Source organism: Patagioenas fasciata, chromosome 5, assembly GCF_037038585.1.
Source record: "Patagioenas fasciata isolate bPatFas1 chromosome 5, bPatFas1.hap1, whole genome shotgun sequence".
NCBI lineage: Eukaryota > Metazoa > Chordata > Aves > Columbiformes > Columbidae > Patagioenas > Patagioenas fasciata.
Window position 1 is genome coordinate 68,733,701 of NC_092524.1, and position 18,022 is coordinate 68,751,722.

Below are 18,022 nucleotides of genomic sequence, written 5' to 3' on the forward strand. Positions count from 1 at the left end.
CGCCATTTTTACACCGTCGCTTTTCAGAGGAGAAACCAGGCTTGTGGCGGCTGCTCCAAGGTCGCGGGGATCGGCCGCGCTCGCTCTGGGAATGCAGCCCGGGAGGACCAGCGTTCACCTCCACGGCTGCATCACAGCGTCCTGTAACAAAAATCAACACAGGTGATACCGACGTACACCACATGTTGCCATTTTCCCAGTGCTGAGGAAGCCATCCCCATGAGTATTGGAAGCTCAGCTAAAATGTGAACCACCTCTCAATTCCCTGTAGTGCTCGGATATTTTTTCCCCCTGTCCTACATACTCCACTACAAAATTAGGCTGACAATAAAAGACACGCTTGATACGCCACCCCAAAGCAAGTTAACCCTAAGCACTGTTCTGGCATTAAACCCTCTGCTTCTCCATCATCTTAAATACTTGTTCAGATAATACCCTTTGAAAACTTCAGCTTTCTTTTGCTTCTCAAAACATGCAAGCCAAACCAAACCCCTGAATCCACAGGTTTTAAATTAAGGCAGTTTCACACTGAAACTCCACCACTCACTAAACTTATGCCATGGGGCTGAAAGTCCCCAACCACGGGGACAAACGGGGTCTTTGCTGTGGCTGACACACAGCACCAAGATGCCTGGGTGGGAGGTGAACTGTGTTTTAGCGTGAAACAGCAATGCTCTCCATCCAGACACCACCTTTCGGGGGATTTTTAGGGCAATACAGACAACTTTTTGGGGTGGTTATGAGCAGAGAAATACACATTTTTGTATTGGAAATATTCAAACCAATTGAGCTGAAATCCTACAGCAGGACCCAGGTTAAGAAGAACCCCAAGCAGCAGAAAGACAACAGGTTTTCTTGCTCTTTCTCCTTTCAGAGCATTGATAAGTGGATCCCCTTGAGTCCCTGTGCTGGAAAAAGGTGAGGAAACACTCTGTGAGCTCCAGAAGCTACAAGAGATCTCGGAGAAATTGCTCTTTTATTACATCTAAAGCTTGGCCTAAGCATGCAACTATCTGATTGTGTGAGAAAACCGGGGTGCGTGCCTCAGTTAGCCTGTATATAGGGATTATAGAGGCTTAAAATCGAGTCCACAGACAAAGTCACCCAATGTGGGGACAGCAGAGAGTGTTTATTTTATGACCAAGAAAAAATAACAATGCCTTGCTGTTGAAATATGCATAGGGTTGAGCTGAAATCCGCGTCTCTGCGGGGTTCCAGGGAGGCATTCGGCATTGAAGGGAACAGAATAATACGAGCTGGGCGCGATGCGGCCCCGCCGGAGCCGCTCGGGCCTGCAGTGTTGATGCTGCAGGACACATTCTTTTATGTTTGCGATGTTTGCAAGTGCACTGCAGGGATTAATTCAACTGAGAGCTGCCGGATTGCAGCACTTGTACGGAAAAAGTCGTTTTCTTGATGAAAAATGTTCCCTTTTAACCCTCCGGGTAGTTCTGTAGCTGCCACCTCGAGGTACCAGCGCCGCTTCCACCGCCGCTCGGTGACAATAACGCGTCCGCAGGAGATTTGAAAAGGGTTTCTGCTGCCAGTGGCTTGAATACCAACAGAGTCTTGAAAGAAAAGAAAAAAGGAAAGGACTGCATTAGCCAAAATCAACTGTGCTATACATCTGAAATAAACTGAAGAGTTTTCACTGGTTTCAATGGGCTGCTTTTCATTCCTCTTATTTTTACAGTTACGCAACCTCTTCTTTGCTTGGCAGAGGACACCACTGCACCCGGGAGTTACAGGAACCAGCTGCATTTGGGGAATAATTGTTTTCTTGTATTTCTTGTATTTTTCTTGTATTAGGGAGACCCTGCTTTTTATTCCCCTCGGCCTCAAGCCGGCTTAATTGTCCCGCCATCTCCTTACACTGTGAATAATTCTCTTCATTTGTATTGTTATTTTGAATGTATTTATAGGCGGGTTCTTACGGGTTAGCATCACCATCTGTTTCTTCAACAGTTACATATTCGGGGGAGCGCGAGCGCTTTGCACATTATGCAAGTGGCTTCTTTGATTAAACCCGCACGGCGTGGATGGATTTTGTTATGAAACCCTGGCACATCTCTAAGTCTCTGGCTTCTGTTATCAATAACTGCTCGGCTCTGGAAAGACCATCCATTAAATTAAGCCACTTTTAAGCTGCAGCTTGCATTTCAGAACTCATGTTAACTGTGATTGATTAATCTAATTTAAGAAAAGATTTCCAATGGACTATAAAGACGCTGATGTGATTAGCAGCAAACTCTTTCCCAACCAAGCAATAATACATTTAGGAGGAAGCAATGGGCTGTGTATTTCAAGGAGAGCCTGTGATGTTTTTAAAATATAGCTAAGTAATTATTTTTACATGAAACACTGCATTTAAAACATAGCGTTGTAAACATGTCATTATGGCACAGTAAGGTACCGTATACAGGTGGACCAGCTGAACCTTAGAAGTGTCCGGTGTTGGGGAATCACCACTTCCCTGGAGAGATTATTCCAATTGCTAATTGTTCTCATTGTGAAAAATTCTCCTCTTGTGTCCAATCGGAATTTCCCCAGGAGAACCTGCGAAATTCTGGGATTGTTCACTTCACAGAAAGCCCAAATAAAGTTTCTTGAATAGAACTCCCAGCTCAGTCAGATGTGACTCTAACTGAACACGTATTCTTCAGGATATTGCTCAAACACGGCAGAGTTAATGCTCTGTTGTGAGAATTCCATTTAAACACATTTTCAGGCATCATTGTTTTCATAGGATTTAAAATTCAGCTGCATTTCCATGTTCTGGAAGGGCACAAAATACTAACCATTAAAAAAAATAGTTTTAAAAAACATTAAAAATATCATAAGGCAATTTGAACTCTGTGTCAGAATGTTTAATTGCTATAAGGTTTTGCTTGTTTATCTTTTCATGTGTCAGCATCCTCCGCTGCTGCCTTGGCAATGATTCCTCCTACTCCAGAACGCACTGCAGATGGGTCGTACGAAGAGTGCACGGCGACGTGTGGGACAGCACCTGAGGGACGGAGATGAGATGTCACAGCTTTACGAGGGATACAAGTGCTTTGTGAGGAGTCTCCCACAAGTTTCTCACCGCAGAGTTCACCTTCTTCACACCTTTCTTGCATTCCCTCTGTGCTGCCCGTATTCCTCACGTTTGCTCCAGATCATAGAATTGTTTTGGTTGGAAAAGACCTTTAAGATTATCAAGTCCAACCGTTTACCTGACACTGCCAAGTCCACCTCTACCCCATGTCCCTGAGAACCTCATGTCCATCTGTCCAACCCTCCAGGGATGGTGACTCCAGCACTGCCCTGGGCAGCCTGTTCCAATGCCCCACAGCCCTTTGGGGAAGAAATTGTTCCCCACATCCAACCTCAACCTCCCCTGGTGCCACTTGAGGCCGTTTCCTCTGCTCCTGGCGCTTGTTCCTGGGGAGCAGAGCCCGACCCCCCTGGCTCCAAGCTCCTTTCAGGCAGTTCAGAGATCAGAAGGTCTCCCCTCAGCTCCTGTTCTCCAGCTGAACCCCCCAGGTCCCTCAGCCGCTCCCATCACACTTGTGCTCCAGCCCCTCACCAGCTCCGTTCCCTTCTCTCAACTCGCTCCAGCACCTCAAGGGCTTCCTTGGTGTGAGGGGCCCAAAACTGCCCCCAGGATTTGAGGTTTGGGCTCCCAGTGCCCAGCACAGTGGCACAATCGCTTCTCGGGTCCTGCTGGCCACACTATTCCTGATACAAGCCAGGATGCTGGTGGCCTTTTTGGTCACCTAGGCACACGCTGGCCCATGTTCAGCTGGTCCTTGACCAACACCCCTGTGTCCAGACGGCTTTCCAGACACTCTTCCCCAGCCTGTAGCGCTGCCTGGGGTTATGACCCAAGTGCAGGACCTGGCACTTGGCCTTGTCGAACCTCATAAAATTGGCCTCAGTCCAACAATCCAGCTGGTCCAGATCCCTCTGTAGAGCCTTCCTACCAAGATAATACTGAGCCTTTCCAGGATGCCTCATCTCCTCCAGCACCTCCAGCCTCCACTCCTGCTCTGCAAACACATGAACCTTCTTCTCTTCTCTTCTCTTCTCTTCTCTTCTCTTCTCTTCTCTTCTCTTCTCTTCTCTTCTCTTCTCTTCTCTTCTCTTCTCTTCTCTTCTCTTCTCTTCTCTCTCTTCTCTTCCCTCTCTTCTCTTCCCTCTCTTCTCGTCCCTCTCCTCTCCTCTCCTCTCCTCTCCTCTCCTCTCCTCTCCTCTCCTCTCCTCTCCTCTCCTCTCCTCTCCTCTCCTCTCCTCTCCTCTCCTCTCCTCTCCTCTCCTCTCCTCTCCTCTCCTCTCCTCTCCTCTCCTCTCCTCTCCTCTCCTCTTTCCTCTCTATTCTCTCTCAATGCCACTTCATGACCCAGGTGACTCTAGAGACAGCAGAAGGGGGGAAGGCGACAAGGCCGTGACAGTAGCAGAAGAGAGAAGGGTTCTGCAGAGCTGCTAGTCCAACAAGCAGCTAGTGCAGAGGTTTGCTCAGGCGACTGAGCAGATGGCAGCAGCGACAGCTTTCGGTGTCTCACCTCGTTCCCACTCGCCGTCCCACTCTCCCGCATGCCTCCACCTTCACAGATCCGAAATAGAAAGTGTGGATGTGGGACAAACAGCACTGCCACCACCTACACGAAAAGTACAGTGTCTAAAACTGCCAGCAGCAGCTCACAGCGCAGGGAGCAGGGCTTCTGTGGCACCAGAGCTCACCCGTGTGACAACAGCCAACCTTGAAACCCTCTTGCTTCATCAGAGGCACTTCAGGCTCTTTGGTTTGCCTGCCTGGCAATGAGCAAATGTCCAGACCCAGCTCAGCAGCTAATAGATTTTTAATATTTATTATGCTTCCTGAAGAAGAAATGGGTCCCGCGCACTGAGCTGACATAAATACCCTGTGACAGACCTTTTGGGGATGTGATCAGGGCCAGACTTACAGTCCTGGGCAAGCATAAAAAAGTCCCTGAAGAGCAGCTGATTCTACTGGCACGGTTATCACAGCGAAAGGAGGAGGGAAAGCCTGGTGGGGGTTGGTGGCAGTGGGGGAAGCATTGCCTTACAAATCTCTTTCTCAAGTGACCCCAAATTTTCACTTCCAGTAGCCAACATCTCTCATAAACTCCACCGGCATCACAAACAATATTCATTAGAACACCTTTTATTGATTGAGCCCTTCCTATTAATAGAGTCCAGCTGTTATTATTAACAGCAGATAACTAATCACACATTTCACTCCCGCACACACGCTCTCATAGTTTTCGGTGCGTACTTTTCCTCTCTTCCATGTGTTTTTGGATAACTGTCTCTCCACCCACACCCAGATCCACCCGTAGAACCCATTCCCACAAAGTCACACTCAGGGGCTGCCAAGACATGGCAGTTACAGACCAGAAATACCAAGACCAAAACACCATCTAAGCAAGGCTGCATATTTCAGACACCTCGAATAACTTGTAAACAAGTGGTGACTGCCCTCACCTGTAGCGAGCTGACATTTAGCTATAACGCAGAGATGAAGATTATTTAGAAAAACTTAACATTTCCTAACTTTGATGGGGTTAAAGCCTCAACACTGGGTCAAAGTCTTTCATTGCAATATGTGGGAACATACACACAGACAAATGCAGGTTTTTCTTTGCTCCAAAACTGAGTTAGGATCTTGGTTTTGACAGCCTGCTATTTCTTGAGGGTTTAAAATAACACAGCATTACCCCAAATCTTAGAAAATGTGTCTTGTGGTGCAGCTCCGTGACTATGAAAGTCCAAACAGCAACATATTTCCACTTTCAAAAAAGACCAAGGCAAACCCCAGCTGTATCGGCACAACAATACACTTTCACCAAAATGGCTAAAACTGATCTAATTAAAATTACATTTTCAGCGCTCACATCAGCCTGGAGCACAAGTGTGATGGGAGCGGCTGAGGGACCTGGGGGTTCAGCTGGAGAACAGGAGCTGAGGGGAGACCTTCTGATCTCTGAACTGCCTGAAAGGAGCTTGTGGAGAAGGGGGTCTTGGTCTCTTCTCCCAAGTAGCAAGCGATAGGATGAGAGCAAATGGCCTCACGTTGCGCCAGGGGAGGTTGAGGTTGGATGTGGGGAACAATTTCTTCCCCAAAGGGCTGTGGGGCATTGGAACAGGCTGCCCAGGGCAGTGCTGGAGTCACCATCCCTGGAGGGCTGGACAGACGGACATGAGGTTCTCAGGACATGGGGCAGTGCCAGGGGTGGGTTATGGTTGGAGTCTCTGATCCTGAGAGTCTCTTACAACTGAAACGATTCTATGACTCTACCCCACCAGTTGACTCCCACCACAGCTCATCTCCTACCACCTGTTTACCAGGCACAGGTGACCTGCTCTTCAAAACAACAGTTACCACGGTGGGGTTTATTATTCCTGTTCTCAGTGTATGAGTGCACTCCTGTCTTCACTCCTCTTGGAGCTGTGATGGCGCTTTTCTTGCTCCTGGGGACATTTTATTTCTGTTTGAGCGGAAGGACGCTGCACCCTGTGGGTAGCGACACATTCTTATTAAACGCCTCTCGCATTAAATTTGGCCGCAGCAGAGCGGACACGGCAGGGCCGGGGGGGTTGAGCTCTGGAGGCCGCAAGAGTCGGTTTGACGGGGCTTGGAGGGCGCAGGTGACTCTCGGTCCCTCGGAGATGAGCCGTGCGGTGTGAATTGATGCGTCCCTACGGCACGCCCGCTTCGGGATGGCTTCACCTTGCCGGGCGCCGAGTCCCCGCTGCCATTCGCTGGGGTGAGCGCGGCCCGGGGCTGCGGCTCCTCACGGCAGCGGCGCCATCGCTGCCCCGCAGCGGCCTCACCAGCTCTCCTCCCTCGCAGGGTGTCCAGCCCACCGCCGCAGCGGAGCCGAGGGAAATCCGCGCCGCGCCACACACAGCGCCGCCGCCCAGGCGTTCGCTGAGCCTCGGAGCGCTGCGGATGGGCGGCGAGCGGCGGCGGGGCGGTGAGGGGATCGGTAGGACGGCGGATGTGCGGGCAGGCGCCGCGGGCAGCTCGCCGCGCAGGGGAGGAGGAAGGCCCCATCGCGCCGCGCCGGAAGGAGGCCCCGCCGTGCCGCTGGTGGAGGAGCCGGAGCCGCGATGCCGCTGTACGAGGGTCTGGGCAGCGGCGGTGAGAAAACCGCCGTGGTGATCGACCTGGGCGAGGCCTTCACCAAGTGAGTGCTGCACCTGCGCTGCTTGGTGTCGCCGCAGGCTTCTCCGCGGAGCCAGTGCCGCGGCTGCGGGGCGGGCCTGGCGTCGGGGTGAATAATCGTGGTTGGGGGGTTTGGTTGGGTTTGTTTTCCCCCCTCAACCCTTTCTGTGGTGATCTGCGTGGTACCAAGCCGACAGTAACAGCCTTATATTGTAGTCTCGTGGTTTAGATTCAAACAGGGTGTAACTCGAGGTGGTGGCAGAAACGCTGGGTGTTTAGGAATTTGTAGAATCACGGAACGGTTTGTGTTGAAGGGACCTTCCCAGCTCCCCCAGTGCCCCCCCTGCCATGAGCAGGGACATCTTCACCAGCTCAGGTTGCTCAGAGCCCCGTCCAGCCTGGCCTGGGATGTCTCCAGGGATGGTTCAGCCACCACCTCTCTGCCCAACCTGGGCCAGGCTCTCACCACCCTCAGGGCCAACAATTTCTTCCTCATGTCCAGCCTGAATCTTCCTCCTTTAGTTTAAAACCATTACCCCTTGTCCTATCACAAAAGGCTCTGCTCAAAAGTCTGTCCTCATCTTTCTTATCGGCCCCTTCTAAGTACAGAGAGGCTGTAATAAGGTCTCCCTGGAGCTTCTCTTCTGCAGCTGAACACCCCAGCTCTCTCAGCCTGTCCTCCCAGCAGAGCTGTTCCAGCCTCGGGTCATTCCTGTGGCTCCTCTGGCCCCTCTGCAGCAGGTCCATGTGTGTCCTGTGCTGAGGAACCAGAGCTGGACACAGGACTCCAGGTGGGGTCTCACTGAAAGGTCATGGGCCAAAAAGGCCTCTGTGTCTCTCCGGCTCCATGTGGAAATGCCCCATTGTGTGACAAACCCCCAAATCCCCCCATGCTCATGTCCCAGGTGCACTCAGCCCTTGTGGAAAAGGGGCTGTTTAAACAATCCAGCCCCATGTTTGGAGTTGAAATACTCTGCAGATGCTCCTTGGGTTTCAGTGGCCTGCTCAGGGAGGCGGCCAGCACACAGAAAAATGATTATAATGCAGGAAAAGCACCTCTGCAGATGTGTGTGCTGCTCTTTTTAGAGTGGTTGGATTTACCTGCTTGTATCCCAAGGGTGTCTCTGCTGCTCTAAAGAGACCATGAAACTGTGAAGCGTGGTTTTATATGAAGTTGTACTTGCTTCATTACCCGGAAATCGCTCCAATGTGGTTATGGAGGGGATTTAACAAAGCCTTTGTGCATGTAAATAGTGACTTCAAATGATAAGGGTTTCAACGTTGTCTTTTAGGTGTGGGTTTGCAGGAGAAACAGGACCAAGATGCATTATTCCTAGTGAAATAAAGAAACCCGATGTCGCAAAGGTAAATTAAGCTATTTTACCTGAACTATATTATGATACAGAAAGAATTTTCACATGCGTTTTCTGTCCATCATAAGGTATTTTTCATTATCTTATAAAAACTGCTGTTAAAAGATTGTTACTATAGTATAGAATGGCAGCTTTGGAAAACTAATGTAGATATAAGTTAGCAGTGTGAAAAATCAGCATTATTAAACCCTGGAGTTTAGTTAAAGGCTGAGTTTATGAGATGCATTGTTAAGGACATAGAGAAATGAGGCAAGAGTCAGGATTTCTTCATATATGTCAGATTAAGTATGTTCAGATATGGTATATTATTTTATATATATATATATATATATATACACACTATATATTTACTTATATATAATCACTGACTGTGGTTTAAGCTGACTGTGGTTATTTTTCCCTTACAGCCTGTGAAAGTTGTTCAGTACAACATTAACACAGAAGAGCTATATTCCTATCTGAAGGAATTTATCCACATGCTATATTTCAGGTAAGAGATGCTCGGATCTCAGTTATTCAGACCTTCTGCAGCTCTTTTCCGAGTGCGTTGGGAGGTTTTACGTGTGTGACTGGAGGCTGTGGCAAAATTAGAAAGAAGATTCTGTAGGTCTGGCTGTGTTCTTGCAGGAGAAATTCAGTGATGCTGAAATTCAGGTTGTGTTACAAAAAGTTAGCGTCCTGCAGCGTCGGTTGCTCTCTGGAATTACAAAGTATTTGATAAATTGCCTTTGAACTGTTGCACTCGTAAAGGACTTGATGGGGAAAGTCGTTATCGAAGGAGCTGTACTGATTTTGGTAGGGCTGAAACTCATCTTACATCGGTGCAGAACTCTCCTCATGACAGTGATTTGAAGTATTTTTACCTAATATTTATTTTTATTGTATTTTTAGTACCATTAGTGAATAATAAAATGGGACTTAGTTTTTTCTCTTTACTTCCATTCCTTATTTTCACACAGTAAAAATCATCACTTGGCACAGGGAAACCAATACTTAATTTCTGTGCCTCAGATCTCCTGGGGTGGGTTTCTGGTCTTTTTTTTCCTGTCCTTAATCATCACTTTCTAATTGAAATTGGGACAATTCCATCCTCTTCCACTAGGATCAGAAAAGCTACATCATTGTTCCCTCTTTATGGACACACTGTATTACACCGAGCAAGTCATTAATGGCTGTTGTTTATGCCTTTTTTGCATTTCTTTATATTGGTTTAGAAATGTATAACGTATTCAGAATTGTATAATTCAGAAGTCTATAATTTGTTTTCCATAACTCAATTTCCTGAGTTTCTTTTAGGAAAGCGTTGGGTTTTTAGAATTTGGGAAAAAGACTTTGCGATCTGCTGTAGAAAGTTCTACCTACATGCAAATGTTTAGGATTTTTGAGGAGAATGGAATATGAACTTAAAGTAGGTCTCGTAATACGTGCTTTAACTTACCAGCTTTGTTTTACACGTCTTGCCTTCTTTAGACATCTGTTGGTAAATCCCCGAGACCGCCGTGTTGTGATCATAGAGTCTGTCCTGTGCCCTTCCCACTTCAGGGACACGCTCACAAGGGTCCTTTTCAAGCATTTTGAGGTACGTGTTTTACATAAGTGCTGGATGTGCTCAGCGTAGCACTTGCCGGTAGAAATTTTACTTAGAATCACTACCAGATGTGGACAGAGAAATGAAAAGAATGCCAAAATGGAAAATAAAGCTGATGGTCGTCTGGGGAAGTAGGGCTTGGAGATTGGACTACAGGCTGGTTTTGTTCTGTTCTGATGCTTTGTGAGGCCGCAGAACAGGAGTTATTAAGAATCTGAAAGGTTTCTGTGGCTTGCAGGAAAATACAGCTCGCATTGTGCTGCTCCAGACAGATCAAATAATCCCCATTGAGCGCTGCCTAAAGCCAGGTTTATATTTCAACCCTTGCTAGTGCTCTCTCAGCAAATCTCATGACTTCCACCAGTCAATATCTGTGCCTGGCGTGTGATTTAACCCCTGGCTCCACTCATTTAGATAAGAGCTTATGTGTAATTTATTATTTCCTCTGCTTAATTGGCCTTTCTGAAGAAAACATTGAACCTAATTCTTGCTCAGTTCTAAGGGAAGATGTTTTGGAAGGTGAATCCATCTCCAATTCAGCTAGAACAAAGGTTAAGGTTCTTCTATAACAAGTGGTGAAGCTAGTTTGTCTGCAGGACTTCACTGTGCTCCCAGACCGCACTGTACCAACTCATCTTAAGCTTCAGCATAATTCTTTCCTACTATTGATAAAATTTTCCGATTACTTGAATTTGCTGAAAGATTTGAGGGATTCGGAGGGTTTTTTGTTTCCTAATCCCCTTACATGAAAAAAATATGTCTCAGATACAGCGCTCCCCTGCAGAACTGGTTGCTGAAAAGACTTGTGACTTAGAAAGTCATATTTTAATTGAGGGACTTTGTGATGTGTTAAGAAACAGACTAATGCTGATGGGAGGCTAATTCCCTCTGGCTAATATTTCCATTTTATGCAAAGAGTGGCATATTAATACAGGATCAATATTATAAGTTGTGTGTCCTGGCTAAGGATCAGACACACAGTGTGAATTTTGGGGTTGTCATACGCAGGGACAGGAGTTGGACTCGATGATCCTTGGGGGTCCCTTCCAACTCAGGACATTCTGTGGTTCTAATTTTGCACTTAAATGCAGAATTTATTGAAATTGCTCGTTTGCGGAGAGTGTTTTAAATATCTTCTGTTGGGAAGTTGTGTGCCCCAGTGTGTTCTCATAAGGTACATGTCTGGGGTTTTCTGACACCTTTGTTCACACCTTCAAGTCTTTATACAGCATTTCAAGTAGGTGTGGTTTAGTTTCTTTGATTTCTTTTTAATGACAATTACATTAAGAAACCTGATCTATGACTTAAGAGGAGTTTTGTAGTTAACACTTGCTTTTCTTACAAACCCATTGCAAGATTAATTAGTACTGAAGTGGTATGTACCACAAATAAGATGAACGTGAAATTTAGAATCCTGTTGTAGTCTGTTCATTACTATACTACCTTAAAAATGAGATTAAAAATGGATACTTCAAGATACAATTGATTGGGTTTTGCTTTTAATATCATATTTGGAGAAGGCATCGGTGCTTTGGGTGATTTGTTTCTTTTCCCCTCTTCTGTCAACTGTGCTTTTGGTTTCCATGCAGGTACCGTCTGTTTTGTTTGCCCCAAGTCACCTCATGTCCCTCCTGACGCTTGGGATCAATTCTGCCATGGTGCTGGACTGTGGATTTGCAGAAAGCTTGGTGCTGCCTGTATCCTTTAATAATACACCAACACCATTTTCAGCAATAAGTTGGTCTATTTGTAGACTTCAGGTCTGCTAAAAATAGCAGGAACAGACGATCCAGTCTGGCTTTTGACTGTAAAATGTCGTGACTTGGGGAATCTCTTTGCGGCTCATGTGCTAAATCCGTGTTCCCTCAAAACTTGGGAAGGGTGGGTGCTTCATAACTCCAGCCTTTATATACTAGAAATTAGTTTTGGAGAAAAGCAATTAGAAAGTGTTACCAGTAGCTAATGCAAGAGGAAGCTGAGGGGAAAAAGCCTTTAGTGCCAGCAGACTGAAAACTCATAACAAAAAAGGAGAATTTCCTGATCTTGGTATAGATTTACGAGGGAGTTCCGATTCTGAGCTGCTGGGGTTCTCTGCCTCTGGGAGGAAAGGCGATCCACAAGTAAGTTCACAGTTATACATTCCAGGTTAGCCGTGATCTATTTGTGAAAGTTCATCTTTGACTAATGAGCGGAGATTCCTGTTGAGCATGGCTTAAGTCATAATTACTGTGGCAGCATTCGCTTTGTGAAGTCACCCCTCTTTGGCTTTTGTTGCTATAGTAAAATCTGTGGACATCAGATCTGCTTCAGTTTCTATTTAGAAGAATGTAGCAGAAGGGAATAAATACTGTCCCTTAAGCATAATGTAGGGAATCAGCCCGAGTTAACAGCTCTTTAACGAGCTTGCTGTGCGATGTTTTAGGGAGCTGGAATGTCAGCTGTTGGAGAAGTGCACAGTCGATACCGGATTAGCCAAAGGACAAAGCCTCCCGTCTGTCATGGGTAAGGTCCGTCTGGTGGAGTGAATAAAATGAGTTCAGTATTCACTGCATCTTACGTGATCTACTTTTCTGACTTCTTTCTTCGTATTTAACAAATGCATTATTTTTATGATAAACCACTCATAGCAGTAGGTTTGAATGAAGGCTGAGAGAAAATTTCTACAGTAATTTTTCAGTCTGTTTTGAGAGAGGACGCTTGTTTTTCATTCTTAATATTCTTTCTTACTTGGAAACCTTTAAAAGCTGCTGTCAAAGGGAAACTTTGCTGTACTAAATGTAATTCAAACTTAGTTTCATTCTTAAATTCTCTTTCTAGTTATAAAACGTATGGTCTAAGTTATTTTTTCTGATTTCAGGCTCAGTTCCAGAAGACATAGTAGAGGATATAAAAGGTAAAACGTTCTGCTTCACAAAACTCTAGTTTGTTAAATTGTGCAGTAGGGCACTATAATAACGTGCAATATTTTACAGTTAGGAATTTATTTTTCCTTCTCTCTTTATCATATTTCTTATCTACTGGAAGAACTTGGGGTGGTTTTGATCTTTGAAAGCAAAACCAAAACAATGTTGAATTCCTCCTTCAGGTTTGTGTTGTCAAGATATAGCTCGTAGGTGCGTTTGGTAACCAGCACAGTACTGCACGGTTGTGTATCTCCTGTCATCAGTGGGTCGGGTTCTCTTGACATCACGTTTTTTAACTCCTGACATTTTGTTTTCTGGGTATAACGTGTACAGTGTGTGTTCTACATGGGGCTTAGAGTCACCAGATCGAATGTTCAAAACCTGTTATTGTATATATGCTTCGGTTGGAGATGCAGCATTTAAGCAGACTTAACGTCACGACGTAAGAATATTTTAAGTTCATGTTGTTTATAAATTAACTAGGATGGCTCAGTTTGCCTTAAAGGCAATATTGAAACAAAATAAACTATGTATAAAAGACATTTCTTGTTTGCTAAACACGCTACAATATCTCATTGGAAGCCGTGGTGCAAAACCCACAGTGGTGTGTTTGACAGTGCAGTCAAGCCCTGGCACCTGATGGTAACCGAAGGTGCAATTAGTAACGTGCTTCTGTCATTAAATCTTACATAGCTTGTTGGAGAAATAAATCTTGTCCGTTCTAGCATAGTTTTGGTGTAAATTCATTTAAACTCATGGTCTAGATAGCACCTGAAATCTGCTGAAGTGTAGAGACTGCTTTTCTTTGCCTTTGTTTGATAGTGTCTTGGACCAGCAAGGGCCTGAGGTGTGTTCTCTAAATGAAGCGAAATTGTTGTGTGTGTCAGTGGTGGGAGGATCCACCAAAGTCTCTCTTCTGCCCCTTTGTTCTCTTTTATGAAGTCCGCACTTGTTTTGTGAGTGATCTCCAACGTGGGCTCAAAATCAAGGCAGCCAAGTTCAACATTGATGGCAGCGCTGAGGTGGGTGGAGAATGAAGCTCATCCTTGTATTTTGAAGCAGACGTCGCCTTTTTGCCCTCTCAAATAATGCAGGTATGGTTTTACTTCTAGCGTCCTTCACCACCTCCAGATGTGGACTATCCTTTAGATGGAGAAAAGATCCTCCATGTAGTTGGCTCCATCAGGTGAGAAACACCACATCAGAGCATTTATCGTTAGGAGGAGATATATTTTGAATTTTAATGAAACACTTGTGTATGCTTTAAATGTCTCTTAAACGAAGGCTTTGTGCTGGGCACAGTGCAAGCCTGTAACGAGAGGTGTCAGCTTCTCCAGGGCTGAAGATGGGAACAAAGAGATTGGAGGGATGAGAGATGGAGCATCAGTGCAGGATGGGGAGGCAGGTTTAGTGATGTGAACGGGGTGTCGGCACAGAAGAAGTGGTGATGACATGTTGTTAGCAGGAAGTGGGTGGTGATTTCCAGCCCTGCTGTTGATGAGCGTGAACTCATAACGACATGTTGCTTCTCATTAACAATCATGTCTCGTCTTCAACAGAGACTCCGTCGTCGAAATACTGTTTGAACAGGATAACGAAGAGACATCGGTTGCCACTTTGATCTTAGACTCACTCATTCAGGTGTCTTTATATTATAAACAATTTACTGAATGCGTCCAGCCTGGCAGAACATGCTGTTAAAAATGACTCTTTCTAGACTAACACCCTTTGACTGCGGGTTGCGATTTGGGTTCAGCGCAGAGTGACAAAGTTCTGCCTCGTGATGAATGTCTGTGGGGTCACACAGAATCACAGAATGTGAGGGGTTGGAAGGGCCCTGGAAAGCTCATCCAGTGCAATCCGCCCATGGAGCAGGAACACCCAGCTGAGGTTCCACAGGAAGGTGTCCAGGCGGGTTTGAATGGCTGCAGAGAAGGAGACTCCACAACCTCCCTGGGCAGCCTGGCCCCTCAGTTCCAGAAGGACAGGGAACTGCTGGAGAGAGTCCAGCGCAGCCACCAAGATGCTGAAGGGAGTGGAGCATCTCCCGTGTGAGGAAAGGCTGAGGGAGCTGGGGCTCTGGAGCTGGACAAGAGGAGACTGAGGGGGGACTCATTCATGGTGATCAATATGGAAAGGGGGAGTGTCAGGAGGATGGAGCCAGGCTCTTCTTGGTGACAACCAGTGGTGGGACAAGGGGCAATGTGTTCAAACTGGAACATAAGAGGTTCCACTTAAATATGAGAAGAAGCTTCTTCCTGGTGAGGGTGTCAGAGCCTGGCCCAGGCTGCCCAGGGAGGTTGTGGAGTCTCCTTCTCTGCAGCCATTCAAACCCGCCTGGACACCTTCCTGTGGAACCTCAGCTGGGTGTTCCTGCTCCATGGGAGGATTGCATTGGATGAGCTTTCCAGGTCCCTTCCAACCCCTCACATTTTGGGATTCTGTAACTCATGAGAGTTAGTGTCACCGATACCTCTGTCCTTTGTGTGCCTGTCTCACCTGAAGGGCTTTACGGGGACTCACACTGGGCTCACATAAGCCTTGACTAGGCAGTTTAAGCCTGGTTTTCTTGGGAAGTCTAGAGAAAATATGTTGGCTGTGTTTCAGCAAAGAGAAAACAGCAGTTGATGTGTGTAGAGAGATTGAATTTCTAACAGACCTTTGAACGCTTGTTCATGCGACTGCAGTTAAGTTGTTATTTTTTTATTCCTGTTTGCATTAGTGTCCCATAGACACCAGGAAGCAGCTGGCAGAGAACTTGGTGGTTATTGGTGGCACCGCGATGTTGCCAGGATTCCTTCACAGGCTCATGGCTGAAATCAGATACCTGGTAGAGAAACCGAAATACAAAGAGGCGCTCGCTACTAAAACCTTCAGAATTCATACTCCACCTGCCAAACCCAACTGTGTGGCCTGGCTGGGAGGTAAGAACGACAACAGCTGTTAGGCAAAGGTATGAAGTGGGAAAACAAACCTTCCAAGTGGGATTTGTAATTAATAAATAGCAGGAAGACTTAGGTGAGCTGTTGCAATCGAGCTGCATTGGAGCTCTGTGGAATTGTTACACCCTCCTGGAAGAAATGGTGCGGAGTGAGGTTACGGGAGCTTTAAACAGGTGACAAAAGGTGTGGAAAAGGTGGTGTTGTCCCAGGTGCAGTACAGGGCTACCGACGTATGGTGGCACCAGTGAATCATTAGGCAGAGCAGAGACCTTTGTGTAGGAAGTTCTGCTTACAAGATGAGTTACTGACTGCGGAGCTGTGGAGGGGCCAGAGGCTCTGACTCCCTGTGCTGTGCACAAGCGCCGAGAACAAAAACAGCAGCTCAGCACTGGATTTTGGCCGCCGTTTGGGAAAAAGAAGGGATTTCTGTTGCTTGAAACTCTTTTAAGGAAGGTTCTGAGGTTGGTAAGAATTCATGCTTTTCAGAGAATGTTAGGGATTGGAAGGGACCTCAAAAGATCATCTAGTCCAGTCCCTTTGGTTGCAAAGCTGAGCCCCTCTGGTATGTATAAGGTAGCCGTGAAGGTAGATTTTATTTCCACATGCATTGAAATGTAACTGTCTATCAGATTTTAGTCGTAAAACCTTTTGAGCCCGCTTTTAGGATCAGCAAACAAGAATGATTTCTCCGCACCAAGTTCTCCGATCCTTTTCTTCCCTGGCAGCGCTCGTCAGCTGCTGCCGTCTGAATCTTCTCACAATGTGTAGAGTTCTGGGTGTCGTGTGACACCCGTTTCGGGGAGAGGAAATTTCCTGAAGCACAGGAAGTACTTCAACCAAACACTTCCAGGAAACTTCTTTTGTTGGTCAGTGAGGCCAGTTTTGCTCTTAGCACAAAGCAGGTGATTCTTTGTTTTCAGTCACTTTTGAGGGACATAAATAGATGAATTTTAGGACTAGCTGGGCTACTGAAGAGGAAAGCAGTTAGATCCTTTCATTCCTTTGATTTTTGAGACAGAGCTGAAAAAGAATACTTGGGAGTCTAGAGGGGAAGAAGCAGAAGAAATTCCCTACATCAAGTTAATGCAGCTTTTTCTCTTTTTTTAACCCCAATAATATAGGAGCCATTTTTGGAGCACTTCAGGACATCCTTGGAAGCAGGTCTGTGTCCAAGGAATATTACAGCCAGACCGGCCGTATACCTGACTGGTGCTGTCTTAATAATCCTCCACTGGAAATGATGTTTGATGTCGGAAAAGCACCCCCACCGCTGATGAAGAGGGCTTTTTCTACTGAGAAATAAGCTTCTCAATGCTACACAACCATTCTCTTTGTCTGTTTCAAGTAGATATATGTGCATTGGCGCTGTTGGGTTTTTTTTTAATTAAGTAACTTGTGTGTAACACTTAAGTATGAAAAATATGGATGTTTTGGAGGAATATGGTGGTAGGTACTAACACTGTTTAAACCATGTCCAGTTATACTTCAAAAGCTTAATTCTGGCAACTCCTATGCTATTTTGTCCTCTTCTGAAGAAATTCTATGCCATCATGAGTTATAGTCTACTGAGTTGTTTCTTATTTATATGTACAGTAAACGGCATTGTTGAGAGAATTGGTTTTAAGATATTGTGATTTTAAATATGCTTAGAAGAAAGAAGGGCGGGCTGCTATGGGAAACATCTATGGAAGCTTTCCTGATAAATTCTGTACTAAAATACTCCACCCTTGAATCACATGTGACAAAAGGGATGGGGCTGTTTAGCAAGGGTGCCGATGCAGTATTTCGCCTGGACACGGTCCTGTTTTGAGAGTTTTAGCTGAGAATTCTTCTGCCTGTAGCTCTCAAATTGTGCTGAGCTAGTAACTGGGCCAGCATCCCTCCTCCAAGAATGAATTCAACCATGTAAGAGCTATAAGCGAGTGCACAGAACCACAGAATGTCAGGGATGGAAAGGGACCTGGAAAGCTCATGCAGTGCAATCCCCCCATGGAGCAGGAACACCCAGCTGAGGTTCCACAGGAAGGTGTCCAGGCGGGTTTGAA

At 46.1% G+C, this 18,022-nt stretch overlaps 1 protein-coding gene and 1 long non-coding RNA gene across 2 annotated transcripts; one reads left to right on the forward strand and one right to left on the reverse strand.

The window, feature by feature from the left end:
- Nucleotides 1–1,110: 1,110 nt before the first annotated feature.
- Nucleotides 1,111–7,215, reverse strand: LOC139828153 (uncharacterized). The gene is made up of 3 exons (XR_011739483.1): nt 6,386–7,215; nt 2,414–3,007; nt 1,111–1,568 (listed from the first exon to the last, which is right to left on the reverse strand). It is a non-coding gene; the product is annotated as an uncharacterized lncRNA (long non-coding RNA).
- On the forward strand, nt 7,033–17,591 carry ACTR10 (actin related protein 10). Its single transcript, XM_065840040.2, has 13 exons — nt 7,033–7,193; nt 8,464–8,536; nt 8,952–9,034; nt 10,015–10,123; nt 11,722–11,829; nt 12,185–12,252; nt 12,555–12,634; nt 12,990–13,025; nt 13,978–14,057; nt 14,148–14,221; nt 14,595–14,676; nt 15,758–15,959; nt 17,099–17,591. The coding sequence occupies exons 1-13, from the start codon at nt 7,117–7,119 to the stop codon at nt 17,278–17,280; spliced, it is 1,254 nt and encodes a 417-aa protein (XP_065696112.1). The 5' UTR covers nt 7,033–7,116; the 3' UTR covers nt 17,281–17,591.
- The last annotated feature ends 431 nt before the right edge of the window (nt 17,592–18,022 follow it).

Coding starts and splice junctions, on each gene's coding strand:
- ACTR10 (XM_065840040.2), top strand. CDS start 7,117: ATGCCGCTGTACGAGGGTCTGGGCAGCGGCGGTGAGAAAACCGCCGTG. Junction 9,035..10,014: donor ATCCACATGCTATATTTCAG/GTAAGAGATGCT, acceptor TGCCTTCTTTAG/ACATCTGTTGGTAAATCCCC. Junction 12,253..12,554: donor GGAGGAAAGGCGATCCACAA/GTAAGTTCACAG, acceptor GCGATGTTTTAG/GGAGCTGGAATGTCAGCTGT.